The 17582-nt window shown below is 50.3% G+C and overlaps 1 protein-coding gene across 1 annotated transcript in view; it reads right to left on the reverse strand.

Moving 5' to 3' along the window:
* The window catches only part of Soga1 (suppressor of glucose, autophagy associated 1), a 61658-nt gene that overhangs the window by 23091 nt on the left and 20985 nt on the right, over nt 1-17582 (reverse strand). Inside the window, exons 3-5 of the mRNA XM_028782030.1 lie at nt 14219-14377; nt 2419-2481; nt 522-1697 (exon numbers count right to left, since the gene is read on the reverse strand). Coding sequence (XP_028637863.1) covers nt 522-1697; nt 2419-2481; nt 14219-14377 — 1398 coding nt within the window. The remainder of the gene's footprint in view (nt 1-521; nt 1698-2418; nt 2482-14218; nt 14378-17582) is intronic.

Raw genomic sequence — 17582 nt, forward strand, 5'->3', positions numbered from 1 at the left:
GGGGGGGGGGGGGCGCGGGCCCCCCGCCCCGGGGGGGGGGGCTGGGGAGGAGAGGAGAGGAGAGGAGAGGAGAGGAGAGGGAAGGAGAGGGGAGGGGAGAAAAAGGGGAAAATCCAGCAAAAGGATAGGAGCTCAGAATCAATCTCCATCCATAGTAAATGCAGTTTGCTGCGGCAGCAGGCTTATTCCTAGTTAGATGGGAATGAATACATTCCCCCTCCTCCCCTCCCCCAACAGCAAATAGTCAGCTAAGTGAACACAGCCAGGCACTGATGAGTTTGGTCTATAGAATTCTATTTATATAAAGCTAAAAGATGGGTACAACCAGGAAGTTATCCTGTCGAGCAGAGGTCAACCAGGGCTGTCTCGGGGCTGGTCATGTTCTAGGTGACGGTCAGGATTGTTCCCTGCAGGACAGTTGTGAAGTTGTGCACATGGGGTTTTTGTCCTTCTCTGTCATGTGCCTGGCTCAGAACATGTTTGTAACAAAAGTAACAAGACCCTGGCCTGTGGCATCTTACCTGGAAGTCAGAGCCGAGGTCTTTGGACAGCATGATCTCCTTAGCAGGCCCCTGGGAGCCCAAGGTGGGCAGAGCAGGAAAGGGCTCGGGCTGCTCCTTGCCAGAGCTCCCCAAGACCACATCTGCCTTGCGGGTGAAGGCGTTCAGTTCCTGTTGCAGCACACTCAGACGCACCAGGATGGCATGGATAAGCTTGGCATCCCTGGGGCCCTCGCTGTTGTCAGGCGCCTCGTGCAATCGCAAGTCAGCGCACTCATTGTCCAGGCACAGGCGGAGGCCGACTGAGAAGCCATTGGCATCAGCCACCAAGACGTCGATGGCCTTGCTCACCAAAGCGGCCTGCTCCCGTAGGCCGGGCAGCACCTCGGCCTCACGGGCCCTGCAGAGCCGGCCGGCGTGGGGCTCCAGCGTCTCACCCAGAGGGGCAGGCACGCACTGCGCGGAGTCCCCAGCCTCAGCATCCGTCTCCAGCATGGGGCGTGTGCTCTGGCAGGAGGCCAAGTCACAGCGCTGCAGGTTGGAGAGGAGCACGCGGTTCTCATACTGAAGCTTCTTGACCTTGCCGCTGAGCTCGCCGATCTGCAGCTTAGCGGCTGCCAGCTCCTCCTGCGACGGCTCGCTGAGCACCGAGCAGCTGTCCTCCGACAGCGTCACGTCCAGCTCATGCTCCGAGCGGTATTTGGCCAGCTCGTTCAGCAGCAACTTGTTCTGGTCCTCCAACTCGGCTGAGGAGCGCCTCAGCAGCTCAGCCTCCTCTTCCACGAACTGCAGATGGCGCCGCAACTCGGCTAGGCTCTCCCCGCACTCACCACCCAGAGAAGAGAAGGCCAGCCTGGCCTCGGGACCCCCGCCACCCCCGTGGTCCTTCATGTCGTCCATCTCGGCTCGCAGGCCCCGGTTCTCCACCTCCAGCTCCACGATGCGCCGGCTCAGCAGGTTGGCCTCCTCCTCCACCAGCTTCAGGTGCACCTTCAGCTCAGTCTCGCGGGAGTGCGGAGCATCTGCCAGCTCCTCAGCAGACAGGGCTGCATCCAGGTCCCCATAGAGAGAACGGTACTTGAGCAGCTCCTCCTTCATGCTGTCATTCTCCTTAGCCAACTTGGTGAGCTTCTTGCACATGAGGGCCGACTCCTCCTTTGCAAAATGCAGCTGGCACTTCAGGTCTGCACTATCCTCCTGCAGTCCAATGGGCACGGAGACAGGCAGCATCAGGGAAGGTTAGTGTCAGCTTGGACCCAGCCACAGGATTCTGGGGTGCAGTGACTGTCTGACAACACAGGGGTGAATCAGCTTGGCTCTCAAGGCCTGGAGGCCACAGGATAGAGAGCGGGGACATTGATATTAAGAGGCCAGGACACACTACCTACATCCTGGAAGTCTGGGAGTAGGTGACATTCTGACGACATATGACTATGACCATTCCTGGTAGAGCTGCCCCGTCTATAAAAATGGGCAGAGGCATTTCTCTCACATGATGACTCTTAAATGGGAAAACGCACAAAAAATGCCTGGCACCCTGGCTGCTAATAGGATTCTGGGCCTGGCCTGTGCACAACATGGTGCTTGTATCCAGTTCTTACACAAACCCACAGAACAGGAAGGGATGAGGAAACAGACTCGAAAACTGGAGTGATTTGCATCTGTTGGGTGGCAATCAAGCACCGGAGGAACTGACTCACCTTGGCTTTTTAATTTGCGGGTCCAGGAGTGTCTAAGGACGGGGCCAGAGTGGGCTGGGAGGAACTAAATGGGGAGCTGAGAAAATGCATGGGGGTTGGGGGAGGAGAGACACTGGGAAGGGATAGGGACCTCTGGGGACTACCCAGGACACATAAAGTTGGTCTGAGCATCCAAACTACAAACTGCAGGGTGCGTGAAGGGGGTGCTGAGGACCTACCTGTGGAGTAGGCTTCTTATCTGTCTTCCCTAGAGACCGGGTTCCTCTTTTCTTCAAGGAATGCTAAAGGGAAAGAAGAAAGCAGACTGAAAGGTCACAAAGATGACACACATCCAAAGTGGTATCACAAGACGGAGTCACACTGAGGTGTGCTAACCAGCTCCCACGGCTGATCCAGGGATCACCAAGCACCTTGCTCAGGACAGACTGACCAGAAGGACTAGAGGAAATGACTAGACACCCCGGCGTAGGGGTGCAGTACCCCACTGCACCCACTCTGGCCATTGTGATCCTGTTGGCTGGAAATCAGAATTTGTGCTCTTCCCCCCGATATTATACTATGATTACATCATTTTCTCCCTTTGCCTTCTTCCCTCTAACTCTTCCTATGTATCCCTTTCCCCAGTTCTCAAACTCACTGGCACATGTATGTTGTTGGTACATATGTATGCGTTCCTAAACATATAAATACATCCTGCTCCCTCCAGATGTCACTTGTACGTATGTTTTCATAGCCGACGCTTGTCTTTCATCCACTCACCAGAGATTTCCCAGATAAACCTCAGAGGGTAGAGCACATAGCAGTGAACTAGACAAATGAGATGCCAAGGATGCTGTGGCATCCTGCTTCAGGACTGAAAGACCGCCAAGCTGAGGACCATTCTTAGTGGTGCTCACTGGCTAGGGGGAGCGCTTTATATGCTCTCCCTGGGTGGAATGCACACCCAGAGACTAGCCCAGGCCCCCTTGCCTCTACCCCACAGGACTACTAGCTCCAGCTGAGGCCAGCTCTTTGATGTGACTTACTCCTTCACAGCCAAAGGGGCTTTTTCCTAAAACTGCATGCAAGTCTCCACCTTACAGGAAGTGACATTTCATAGGACCTTGAACACAGGATGAATACTAACAAACAAAATACAGGTAGAAAACTAGAAACAGCACAGGAGACTCAGGAAGGATCAAGAGAGACTAACAACAAACGAGGACTGGAAGCGTTGGAGGGGGGGAATCGATGTATTGATTACACAAATACTGCATGGAACGCCAAACAGAGGAAGGCAAACCATCCTGTGCAGCTCAGGGGCAGAGCACAACGCCCTGGATCCCATCCCTAGAGACACAGACAGACAGACAGACAGACACGCACGCACGCATGCACGCACGCACGCACACACACACACACGTTTAAAAAAAGACAATGAGCTGGAGGAAATGTCTGCAATAGGAAAGCAGGTTAGGAACACAAGAAAGAACGTATTAGTCAGGCCCAGTGAGGCAGGAGAATCATAAATTCAAGGCCCGCCTGCCAGTGCAACAGATTTAAGACCTCAACTCACAATCAAAAGATGACAGAAAGACTAGGGGATACAGTTCACCGATAGAGCTTGCCCAGTGTGCATGGGACTCTAGGTTCAGAGAAGGGAAAAAAAAAAGTTTACAAAAGGAAGACTAGCAGGCCTTAACACTGAGAAGACACTCAGGAGGGAGACACCCAGATCAAAGCTACTGGGCTGTGCTCCTCACTGATCAGACTAGTGAAAGCTTGGGCCACCTCACAAAACACACTATTGGTTAAGCAAAACACTGGGCCACCTGACAACACACCCTAATGGTTAGGCAAAACCCTGGGCCATCTCACAATACCTCCTATTGGTGAGGCTCTAGCTAAACAAGAAGGTTCACTTGTTGCTGGCATGAGTGCAAAATGGCGCAAGCCACGCAGTGGGGGATTTGAGGAAACGCTACAATAATTAGTGCTGAAGTTACTTGTTGTTTAAAAAGTCATTCACTTAGATGCATGATTCCATTGAACGCTTCCTCCCAAGAGAAGGATGATTCACTCCTGCAGTGTTTGAAACCACGGTTAGGCTGCTCTCAACTTTCAGAGCTGAGCTGCCCGCTTGGATTTCTGAAAATGCTCCCAGGTGACTTTAAATACATGCTCACTCCCACCCCTCACCTCTCATTCCCCACCCCCGTAGGCAAGCCGCTGACACACAACAAACCTTGTTGAAAATGTATTTGTATTTTATGTGTATGGGTGTTTTGCCTGCATGTATCTTTGTGCATCACACGTGTGCAGTGCCTACGGAAGCCAGAAGAGGGCGCCAGACCTCCTGGAACTGGAGTTACAGTTGGCTGTGAGCTGCCATGTGGTGCTGGGAATTGAACTTGGATCCTCTGGAAGAGCAGGGAGGGCTCTTAACTGCTGAGCCATCTCTCCATCCCTGCAAGCCCTGTTTTGCCGAAACAGAGAGGGGGAAGGGACTTGACTGGAGTTCTATAGCAAATACAAAGCCAACCTTAGACTAATTCGCGACACGGCTCTTGCTTGAGTTCCAAAGGCTTGGTAGGAGAAAACACATCTATGATTAGGGCCAGCATGGAGCTAGCCTAGTGGCTTTCAGCCTGCATGCAGGGAAAAATCACTCCGCGGATTTAAGAAAACACCAATGTCCAGGCACCACATCAAAGATTCTGGAATAAGTGGCCTGGGGTTATGTCTCAGCCATCGATATTTAAAGAAGCTTCCCAGGAAAGCAGGTTGGCTCTATCATGTAGTGTGTCTGCATGGATGTACATATGTGTACATATATGTGAGCATCTGTGAATCATACACAAATGCATGTGTGCATATGTTTTCATGCACGTGGAGACTAGAGGACAGCCTCAGGTGTGTGTTCAGAACAACTCTATTATTTCATCCTGTTTTTCTGAGATAGGGTTGCTCATTTGCTAGATTGCTAGGCTGGCTGCTGGGGAGCCACGGGGTTCCTTGCTGAGTCTGGTGGGGGGGGAGGGGGAGTTGTTGTTTTATTTTGTTTTGTATTAGTGGTTGCTTTTGGGTTTTGTTTTGTTGGTTGGCTTCTCATGACAGGGTTTCTCTGTGTAGCCCTGGCCATCCTGGAACTCACTGTATATATCAGGCTAACCTTGAACTCGGAAATTTGCCTGTCTCTGCCTGCCAGTGCTGGGATTAGAGACGAGCACCACCACCATCTGATGAGTCTGGTGTCTTCACATCCTCTCAGCCAACTCTAAGTGAGAACTTCGGGAACACAAATGAGGCAGGAAAGTGGTTATGACTTTGAATACACCGGGCTACCAAAAGAGGACTTGAGAAGGGGGATCACAAAACAAGCCCCTCACAAGAGCTGATGTACCAGGGCAAGGTCCTGGAAGGGAGAGCTCAGAGGGAGACCCCCCATGGAGTGATGAGGTGGTGCTCTGGGTCAGGCTCAGCCTGAGAGAACTGGGCCTGCCATCACAAGTTGAGTGGTGCCTTGGCTGTGCCATTGGTTCTGGAGAACCCACACACCGAGGAATCCATGACTTAGGTGATCATAGCTCCACCAAGGTCCCCTGATCCCAGGAAGGAAGCAAAGAGACTGAGCTATCTAAGTACCCCAAGAGGTTCAAGCTATTACACATGCACCATAAGATGATATAAAAAGCCAGTAGAAATGACTGGGGGTCATGATAGTGGCTGACACAAAGCCCGAACACTCTGTGAAGGGAAGGAAGTAACCTACAAATAAAGCCTCCAATCCAATATGGCCTCCAGATAGGAATAGAGGAACAAACTGTGGTGTGTCCACGCAGTAAAAACTTAGTCATTAAAGGAACAAGGTCCTGATGCCCAAGCAGCATGGGCACCATGAAGACACCATGTGGGCCAGGCCATCCTGGCATGGCAAGTACTGTTGTGTAACAATTTCCTCCCAGCTTAAAACATTCCACCCTATAGGAAATTCCTTATGCAAGAAGGCAACTCAAAATAGGTTCAGGAAGTTCCTGAAACTGACCAGATTCACTAGGCTCCTTTTCTGCTAGAATAAACATTAAAAGCTGAGTCTCTCTCTCTCATGAAGTGAAGCTGAATTACAAAGAAGACTTTCAGAGGAGGAAAGCTGCAAAGAAGATTCTGAGAGCAGATCACCTGTCTGGAAGAATCAGAAAACAGTCTGGCTGCTAGAAACTGCCTGGAAAAGGTTTAGACCTGAGTCGGTAAGAAAGGACACGCTCTAACCTGTTGAGCTGCCTACAGGCTATACAGTATGCTCCAGGTCTTCAGCTTTTGTGAGCTGTCACCTGTGCTGGGGTGAGCCTTGGTGATGCAACTGTCTGTGAGTCATTTCTGTTCCTGTACGAAACCCCTCACCTGTACTGTAACTCCTATAAAATCTGTTGTTTCACAATGTTGGACTATAGTGGTAGCCATACTTTGGCTTGTCATGGGATCTCTGTCTGAGGTGAACAGACATATGTGTTGTGTCTCCCCAGGAAAAGTTTTGTCACACAGCAGGCACATAGCATCATTTCATTTCCACAAAATGTCCAGGCCTTGCAAATTCTCAAAGATGGAAAATACACTAATGGTGTCCCAGAGCTGGGGGAGGAGGGAATAGGAAGTGGCTGCTAATAAGTGCGAGGCTTCTTTAAGGTGTAACAAAAAGGTCCTGGACTTAGACAGTAGGGATGGATACACAACAGTGCAACCCACTAACTGTGCAGCTTAAAAGGGCAAACTTGGGCTAGGGATGTAGCTCAACAGTAGAGCATCTGGCTGGCCTGGGCTCAGTTCCCAGCATTGCAAATAAAAAGGGCGAAGGCAGACTCCATAGTATGTGAATTACATCTCAATAAAATGCCACTCAGAAAACTGGAAAGCTGAGCATAGTGGCACACATCTGTCATTCTAGAACTTGGGAACAGAAACAGGAATGATGCCACAAGTTCAAGACCAGCTTGTCTTCATAGCAAATTCCAGTCCAACCTGGTGTGCAGTGAGTTCCAGGGGAGCCTGAACTACATAGCAAGCCCCATCGAAAGACAAAGCAGGATCACCCACATAACATAAAAATAGTCTTGTTACAAAGCGCAATTTGCCGCTTGGTGGTGGTGGTGCACGCCTTTAATCCTGACACTCAGGAGGCGGAGGCAGGCAGATCTCTGAGATCCAGGCCAGCCTGCTCTACTGAGCGACTTCAAGGACAGCAAGGGATACACAGAGAAATCCTGTCTCAAAAAACAAAAACTCCCCCCCCCCCACGATAAAAAAAAACCCAAACAAACAAACAAAAAAACAACAACAAAAACCTAGCAACGCCATATGTCAAGTAGCTAAAGCCACGCCCCCTTTATGCTGTCCCCACTCTCCTTCCCTGAGGGATCTTTGCCAACTGGAGCTCATTCTAAACCTTTGGCCCTGTGTTTAAGGTTGAAGTAGATGGTACTATTTGGGGCTCTCTTTCCTTCCTATGCTTATTTGACTCTGTGATTTTTTTTTTTTTTTTAATAATAAGCACTTCAGACTGAAGAAAACCCAAAAGCATCCGGCATTGTAAGAGGCTGTATCTACGCAACAGGATCCTGCACATCACAGAAACCCTGTGTGCAACCTAAGCCCATCTTTATTTATTTTTTAAAGACACAGAAAAGCACATTGTTAAACACAGAAAAAGACCTAGTAAAACACAAAGCAAACTGTTAATCCCAGGTTAGGCAGATGAGAAGGGAGTGGCTTGGGAAGGCTTTCATTATTTTGAATATGTTTATACTAGAGCTGTCATTTTGAAGAGATTCCTCAGTCACATGAAGATTCAGAGAGCACAAAAGAGGGACAGAGGGGAACAGGAGGTCCCCAGATTCCTGCCCTGGGGGTGGGCAGTGTAGCCAGAATTTGCTGGAACCTTCCTCAGGGTCATGCCAGGTATGCGTTTCTGAGCTTTGGTAAGAGGAGTTTTGCCTCATTAAGTTTACATTGCATTTTTAAATTTAAGGAAGCATTACACATATTCATAAAAAACAATGTGTGTGTACACAGAAAGTCCTATGGGAAGTGTGTGTTCACCTCTCAAGTAGGAATCCCAGAGTAGTGGACTGCAAGAACCTCAGAAGGACTCTCCTCCGGGCTTAGCACATTCTTTAACTGTTGTGAATCTGCCGTGGGCAGGGAAGCACCTAATGGACATTTCTATGTTCTCTGAGAAGCCTTTCCAGCAGGTAGGCTAAGGTGGCAACCTCACATAATGGAAGCAGACAGAGCTCGAAGTCGTGCCTGGGGTTGGGTTTGGGGACCACACTAGGGTGGTTCCAATCATTCTGCCGTGGACTGGACCCTCTCCCACTACATGGAGACCATTTGGGCTCCTACACTGCCCTGAGCTTAGGAGGGAAATCAAGGCAGGCTCTGTAAGCACAAAGACCACCCACCCTCTATTGAGTGGCAGCTGGCCAGGTGACAGGGGAACTGCCTTATATCCTTAAGGGAGCCAGGGTCTGTCAGAGCCTTTGTCTGGCTCTAGGCCTGTGGATGGTGTACCAGGACACCAAAGAGAATAAAGCCATAAAGTCCAGGAAGACACAGCTCAAAGGCAGATTCCCTACCTCTCCAGGAGCCACTGTGAGCAGCCTGGGCGAGTCCTCTGAGAAACCCTGGCCCAGCACAAGCCTGGGGTCTGTCTTCCTCAGAAGCTTCCAGACAGTGTGCCCTAAATTCAGGAGAGAGCTGTCTAAACTTTGTCCCTCTGTCCTCAACACCTCCTGTGCTTCCTTGCTGCTGACTCACCAAATGTGGAGGGGTGTCCATGTAAGTCTCACTGAAACCAGACTGCTGTGTGCACAGAACTGACCATAAAGGGGACCTGGGTTGGGGGATAACTTTAGAGTCCTTGCAGCATGGCCAAAATGCCAGGCAGACAAGCCACAGAGTCCCTGGAGAGACCCCCACTTGGGTGGAGAAAAATGTTTTAAAATTTAAATTGTACAGCGTGTGTATGTACTATAATATATGGGTACGGTGTATGCGCACACTCTTGTAACACACGTAGAAGTCAGGATGTTGGGTGCCCTGCTTTGTCTCCTTGCTCCTTTGAGACAAGGTTTCCCACCAGGCCTGGAAGCGAGCAAACCCAAGCTGTCCTCCTGTTCCCTCAGTGCCAGAGTTACAGGATTGCTTGGGATCATGCCCAACTTTTTATGTGGGTTGTGGAGGTTTGAACTCAGAACATCATGCTTAGTCAGCAAGGTCTCTTAGCATTGCAGCCACCCCAAAACCAGGAAAAATACTCAACAGTTGTCAGCGTCGTGGTTCCTTCCATGTACAGCTGCCAGCTCTGTGGGGAGAGCCCCTGTGTGAGGCAGCAAAGGCTTCTCCAGGCCCACAGCCAGCGGCTGGTTGAGATGGTAAACGATAATAGTACACGCTGTATTTAGCAAGCGCCTATTCTATGCTGAGCGCTTCCCAGCCTGCCTCATTTAATCTTCACAAACACCCCCGAGCCGTAGGGACTGACTTTCCCTTTCTGTAAACAGAGCACTCGAGCTGCTGTGCCATCTGCCCAAGGTGGCAGTCACTCTCAAGGAAACAGCAAAGCCAAGATTCCATACCCAGGTCTACGTGGCTCCTTGGCTGGGTTTGCTCGGCAGCTTACGCACTGAGGCCAGAACACACTGCACGGCAGTAGAACCAGGCTCAACCCCAAGTGGAGGTGCTCTTCCCACCCATCAAGGAGGAAATCCAGATGAGGAATCACAGATGTAGGTTCTAGGAAAGTCCCTCTATGAGTCAGGAGAGTAGCGGCAACTCTGTTAGGAGTCAGTGTGAGTGTGGGAGACTAGGGCCCAGGGTTTGAGTCTCCTACTTATCCCCCCATCTCATCCATAGACAACAATTCTGCTCCTGTACACATACCCAAGAGAAACACATACAGAATCACAAAAACCTGAACATGAATGCCCATCGCAGCATTATATCTGACAGCAGAAAAGCGGAAGCCACCCAAATATTTATCAAATATAAGGCGCTCTACCCACACAGCAGATTATTACCCAGCCATGAAAAAAAAAAAAAACCGAGGTCCTTCAACACGGATGCCTAACCTCCATGGATGCCTTGTTTTAAGTAGTAACGCCCACGGCCAATGATCACACATTGCTTGATTCCTTTTTAATGCAATCTCCTGATTGGATACATCAATAGAGACAGAAAACAGGCCAGCAGTTGCCAGGGGCTAGAGGGAGAAGAGGTGGAGAGAGACTGCTAACAGGTGTGGGGTTACTTACAAGAGTAATGGAAGCTTTCTGGAATTCGGTCATGCTGATGACAACAGCCCAATCTATGAAACTGAACTGTAAAATGGTGTGTTCTGTGATCACTGAATTAAATTGTGATTTTAAAATGTCCGAGGAGTAGCACCTACAAAGCAGGGACAACGGAGGGTTACACGGCACAAAGGCACATGGGCAAGGCTAGGAGCTGTGCCTGGCACAGGGTAAGCACCCAGACACAGCGGCTATGTCAGGACAAGCCACACTCACACTGGCTTTCTGCCTGAAGACAAGGGGGATGCTAGTGGAGACGAAGGGGCAGCTGCTGTTAGATTCTGAAGCGGCAGCCCAGCTGGGCCATGCTGCCACCGCAGAGAGCAGTAGGGACACGCCACCTCCCTTCTGTCTCCAAGAGCTGTCTCCACAGCAACAGCATTAGCTCAGGGCAGGGGCTCTCATTCCCAGCCTGGTGACAGCATCACCTCATCAACCTGTCAGGATGGAAAAGGCGGATCCCAAGGATAAGACTGTAGCTCTGGCAGAAGTGCTGAGGGACCCTTGTCTCCATAGTAACCATCAGGAAGGAGGAAGAGGGAGGAGGAGAGGGCAAACGGCAAATAAACAGGCTCTGGAGCCAGCACCAAGCGCCAGGAGGTTACACCAGGCTTCAGACATCTGTTTCCCAGGAGTGAGAAGGGGTTTCTTCAGTGCCTACTCTGTGTCAGAGTCCATTCTGGGCTCTTTACACTAAAATTTACATTTAAAGTCCACAAGCAGGCATGGTGAGACAACCCAGTGGGTAAAGGCACCTGCCACCAGCCCTGATGACCCGAGTTGGATACCTGGATCCACGGTGTGGAAGAAGAGAACCAACTGCTTCAAGTTGTCCTCTGACCTCCACATGCCTACTGTGGAGCATATATGCAGACACAGAGACAGACAGACAGACAAACACAGATATACACACACATACATGAAATAAAGTTTCAAATGTTGTAAAAATTAATCTCACAAGTAATGCCTAAGTACAATCACATTTTGTTTTGCTTTTTAAGACAGGGTCTTACTATACTACCCCAGCAGCTTTTGGATACCCAGACCTCAGCCATCTTCTCCCGCAGGCGTCTCTGTAACGGGACTATAGAAGTTCTCATCATGCCTAGTTTAAGTACTTTCTTTTGAGACACTGTCATGTATCCCAGGTGTTCCGCACATTTATGTACCCCAGGCTGACTCCAAGCTTCTAACCACCATGTCTCTATCTCCAGGGTGCCGGGGTTACAGGTGTGTGGAGCCATGGGCATTTTACTTGGAACTGCGTATTGAATTCAGGTGCTCATTCATCCTAGGTAAGCACTCTACCAACTGAGCTACAGTACAGTCCTCTTTTTATTTTATTCTTTTGTTTTTGAGAAAGTCTTAACATTGTAGTCCAGGCTGGCCTCAAATCACAGAGCCCAGTTGGCTCTGCCCAATGCCATCTTCTGGCCTCTGCAGGCACCTGGACACACATGGTACATAGTCAGACAAGTATATATACACACATACACACACATACATATACACATACACATATATACACACATATATATACACATACAGACATATATACACACACACACATATATACATACAGACACACACACACACACAGACATACTCTGTATCTCGAGCAGCCCTAGACCCTCCCCGATCAATCACCTGGCCTAGCTTCACAGTCTCCTTCCCTGGTTTACAGCAAACCTTGGGGAGCTTCTCATATCAGTGCTCATTTTTCTACTTTTAAACATGTGGTAAAGGTTAGATAATATAAATGTATCATTTTATTTGGTTTTTGGGGGGGGTTGTTTGTTTGTTTTTCGAGACAGGGTTTCTCTGTGTAGCCCTGGCTGTCCTGGAACTCACTCTGTAGACCAGGCTGGCCTCGGACTCAGAAATCTTCCTGCCTCTGTCTCCCAAGTGCTGGGATTAAAGGCGTGCGCCACCATTGTCTGGCTAAATGTATCATTTTAAACACTCTATTTTACTACGGAAAATATATTAAACATTAGAGTTACCATTTTTTGACCTTTATTTTTGTTTTTCTGGGTGCTAGAGATTAAACCCAGGCCCTTTTTTAAAGACAGGGTCTCACAGACCCCAGGGGGGCCTCAAACTCACTATCTAGCTAAAATGACCGGAATTCCTAAGGCTCTTGCTTTTGTCTCCCAGGTGTTGGGACAGTAGGTAGCAACAACACACCCCTGCTTAGAGCACATGCACAATCTGCCTCCAAAACCCTTTCATCATCCCAAACTAAAACTCTATTCCCACCCCTAAGCCCGTAAACAGTGAGCCCGCTCCTCCTCCCCTGCCCAGCAGCTCTGCTCCCTGTCTTACGGATCTCACTACTCTAGGGATCTCAGATAAAGGGAAGTTTACAATATTGACCCTTTGCTTTTGGCCCTAAGGCTTGAACCCAGAGACTCTCATGTGCCAAGCACATGCTCTACTACTGGGCTGCATTCCTCTGGTTGCACAAACTTCTTAGTGATCCAAAACGGCCCCTTAAGCTGGTACTATTTGCATACTGACACCACAGAGGAAGAAGCTGGGACTTGGAGGGAGAAGTGGCTTCAGACATGTCTACTGAGGAAAGGCTGGGGCAAACTCAACAAGCTGCAGCTGAGAGCCTCGGTTTCTCTACCTGTGCAGGAAGAACAAACGGGCTTTGTAACGTCCCTCCTTTTCACCATCAGAGATGAAAGAGACAAGATTGTGTGTGATGCTACCCAGTGCATAGGCAGCCGGCAGCCAGCAGGAAGCCTCCCACCCAGCTCCAGAGCAACCCTCAGGGCAGCTCCTCCTCTCTCCACCCTACGTGGCACTGGCCCATAGCACCAACGTGCCCAGGGGGAGGACAGAAACAGGACTGCTCTGCCCTGGAGACTGTGATGTCTCAGTCCTGAACTTCTGGCATGCTGGGTTTCTGGGAAGCAGGTGGGTGCCCCAGAAGAATGTACAGCCTGGGATGCCTCCTGGACAGCCAACCAGCTGAGGGCCAGCAGCTATGCCACTGGGGCCAGAGGCCACCTAGTGTTTGTACTACTGACCCCACCAGGAACCAGGAGTTACCCAGGCTTTAAGCATCACCTGGGCTGATGGCTTTCCACTGTGAAGTCCCCTGCAGCCTGCATGACCTTGAGAACCTGCCTCACTCATCCTGGACGGATGCTGTTTGCTAAGCCACGGAATGTCCACAGCTTTGTTGGGCCTTTTCGGAGGTTTCTGAGAAAAACTGTCCTTATGTGAGTGCAACACACAGCTCGAGAAGGTACAGCAGGAGGAGGGGCTGACATCAACCAAGACTGGGGACATGGGGTCTGGAAGTCACATTCAGAGACAGAAGTGGGAGACACAGGCCTAACATCCTTTTCAAATCAAGTGGCCACAGCACAGTAGTCCCTAAAATGTCTCCACACAAGCTAGCCAATAGCCCTGTCAGTGACCAGGGAACAACTGCCAAACCTTATACATACATAAGGAAACTGAGGCACAGAGCCAGGCACATGCTGTGCATTGCCCAACATACCCTCTGATAATCTCAAGAGAGTAACCAGGGTTGAGTACAGATTAGGTGCTCAGCAAATGCATGCTGGAAGGGTGGATGGAGACACAGCACCGTTAAGGCACAAGGGTGCCCGTCTCAGTCCACGGCAACAGGCAGGGATGCGCATCGCACCTGCCCCAGCTGGGCTTCAGCCCTCACCTCTCTGGGACGATCAAGCTCCGTCTGTAGCACCTGCTTGGCCAGCTCTGTCTCAATGAGCCTCTGTCGAAGCCCTTCGTTCTCCTCCTCCAGCCTCATCCGCTTCTTCTCCACCACCTCCAGCTCCTTGTGAAGCCGCATGGAGATGTCCTTAGAGACCTGAGCCAGGGTGGGAGAGAGAGAGAGGGTGTGTTCAAGCGGGAGGACACACATCGAGTCTCGGTGAGCATCCCACCTCAGTTACAGTTACCTCTTCACCCTCACCTAGCAGAGAGGCCCTAAGACTCACCAAGAGCCATGAATCTAGGGAACTGACAGATCCAAACCCAAACCCAGGCACCCCAGCTCCCAATATGTTTCTTCCTCAAAGCTGTGATGATCTTGTCTAGTTTTTTTTTTTTTTTTGGTTTTTCGAGACAGGGTTTCTCTGTATAGTCTTGGCTGTCCTGGAACTCACTCTGTAGACCAGGCTGGCCTCAAACTCAGAAATCTGCCTGTCTCTGCCTCCCAAGTGCTGGGATGGGATTAAAGGTGTGCGCCACCACCGCCCGGCTGATCTTGTCTAGTTCTTAAAGGTGCCTTTATATTCAGCCAGACCTGTGCTGGAGTCCGAACCCAGCCTTGCTTCTCTCTGGCAATTGCTCTACCACTAAGCAGTATTCCCAGCCCTGCTTCACAAGAGCCTGAAAGGGAAGAGAGCTGGTTTGGAAGCCCAGCACAAAATGGGCAGCATGTGATCCTTGGCAAGTCATTTCCTGGCCTTGTGCCTCAGTGTTCATGACGTATAAAATGGGCACAGCAGTAGAAGGACAATCTCAGGGCCAACAGCAGAGTCACATCAGCTATTGCTTACAAAGCCTTCAGCCGATGTCTGCCACAGTGAGTGTCTGGTGACTCGTGGCTGCTGCTCCTAGGAACCGAGGTTCAGAGACAGGCATGATTTGCTGGAGGTCACAGTGACCCTGAGGCCTGTTCTGGGATAAAGAACATGCTAGAATGACAAAGGCTGGGCAAGTGGCCAAGCCATCCCTTAGAGGCGGCTAACAGAACATCAATCTCCAGTCCCAGGTCCAGGCTCAGCAGGAAAAGCACCCTAAAATCCGGAGGATCCCCTCTGTCCTAGCCCTGCTGCTGGGTATAGGGAGGCAAGGCAAGGGGCTGAGGTGGAGTGAAGTAAGCTCTCCTGAGCTGGTATATGCAAATTAAGTGCTACTCCCCAGGTAGGCTGGGTCCTGCTAACACCACCTACTGAGTCGGACTTAATGTTAGCTACTGAAGGTCAGAGCAGATGTGACTTTCTCAGGGTCACACACAATGAGCATGCCTGGGCTGGGCTGGGTCTCCCTAGGGTTTAGAGGAGCCAGCATAGCCAGAGACCCCCAGGAGCCTGAAGCCCTTGTTGGCAAGGCCAGTGTGGCACAGACAATCCAGCACCCAAGGCTGCCAATGTCGGAAATGACCATGTGCCTCCCTCCCTCTGGAAGGGAAGAGGCCCTCCCTGGCTGGCTCTGCCCTCTGCCTGGGCCCAAGCCCAACTCAGCACAGACCCCTTTGGCAGTAGTGTTCAGGAAAGGCCAGGAAAAATAACAGTTGAGAAGAAATTGGGCACAGCTCTCCTCTCTCCTCAGTCCACTGTTCCCTCCAGCCTGGAGATCTCTGAGGATGTCAGACGGAGACCCACAAGTCTCCCCTGTAGCCACTGTGGGCCACAAAGCTTTCCCTACCCTTCAATTAAAAAAAAAAAAGATTTTGCAGAGAAGAAAACTCAATTCAAACCCAGTGCCAGAACTCTGGCCATCTGGAGCCTGAGTCTGGTCAGCAGTAGATGGGTAGATCACTGTTCCTGGGGCTGCTAGAGGGGGCAAACGGCAGCATCAGGGCTTGCTTGAGTGGAGGCTGGAATCCAGACGGTGCTCAAATATACAAAGCTTCTTAGTTACTCCTGTTTTTAAATAATTCAGTCTATTTACTGTATTACAGAAGTTGTATTTATTTCATAGTTTCTTGACCTATTTTTGATTGTGTTAAACATTTAAGAGCACACAGTGCAGCTCAAAGGCACAAGGTCAAAGAGCCATCTACACAAGGATTTTGATTTTTAGGCTGTGCTGGGAATGGTTGGGCTTTTGGGCACACTAGGCAAGCATTCTCCCTCTCAACGACATCTCCAGGGACACAAAAAGTTTTCCTCCCAAGGAGAACCTCGAGCTTGCTACTAGCCAAGGATGGCCTTGAACTTCTGATCTTCCTGTCTCTGCTCCCAAATGCTGTGCTAATCCTATGCCACCTTGCTGAGTCTATGCAGTGCTGAAGACCAACCCAGGGCTTTGTGCCTACTAGGCAAGCACTGTGTCTACTGAGCCACAAAAGCATTCCCACGATTACTGTTTTGCCTCTTTGTATTGAACCATGGCTCAGGCTTAAGGCTATCGTTCCCAATTTGGGGCTATTAGGTCACTCAGGAAGCCCTGTCCTCACCAACATTCCATTCATCCATCCATTCATTCATTCATCCATTCATTCATCTCACCTTGGTGCTAGGGTGGAAGTGGTGAGCCACAGAAACCAGGGCTATGCATATCTAGATACATTTACACTTGTGTCCTGGCAGCAGCAGCTCGGGGCTCACCACAGACTGAATGCCTAATAAATGCTTGTTGAATGAACAAACATATCAAGACTCAGCACATGAAAAAGGAGGAGTGGCTATCGGAGTATATATGGGAGCTGAACCTGCCCTAGCTAGGTGGAGGGCACTCCCCTCCACTGCCCCTGCCCCACTGTCCAAAGAGGGTCACTGGGGCCAAGGGTCATTTCCCAAACGTGCTTCTATTGGGGTAGGAAGCGCTGTCTCTCCATGGCCTACCTGGGAAGCTGCAGCATTCCACACAAGAGAGCCCACAAGCTTAGATCCCTGCATTGAGTGCCTTGTAGCCTCCATGAACGTCAGGAAGGAAAGGTTACCATCGTCACCTCCCGGTCCAGATTTCCAGTGGTCCCAGGGCTCTCACAGGTCACATATAGAATCAGTTAGGTCTTCCCCAGGCCATGAGCACAGGCTTTTCTCACCCTCTGGACATATTTTATGACCACTTTCCCAGAAAGGAAAGGGTGGTTGCCCAAGGTCACATGACTAGGAAGGTACCAAGCATGGGTCAACTCTGATACCGCAGGAGGGCTTGAAGGAATAAAACTATGAACAAGGGACTGTCAACAGCAAGTCCCAACATGGCTTTCTATGTCCAGAGAGCCTGAAGGGCCACATGTGCCTGTCTCATTGAGCCCCGCAGTTATACCCTAAGGAGAGGGCCAGAAAACAAACAGAGGAGAGGCAGCCTCGGCACAGGCAGATGCCTAAAGCACA

The sequence above is a fragment of the Grammomys surdaster genome, unplaced genomic scaffold (assembly GCF_004785775.1).
Source record: "Grammomys surdaster isolate TR1022 unplaced genomic scaffold, NIH_TR_1.0 677, whole genome shotgun sequence".
NCBI classification, from domain to species: Eukaryota; Metazoa; Chordata; class Mammalia; order Rodentia; family Muridae; genus Grammomys; species Grammomys surdaster.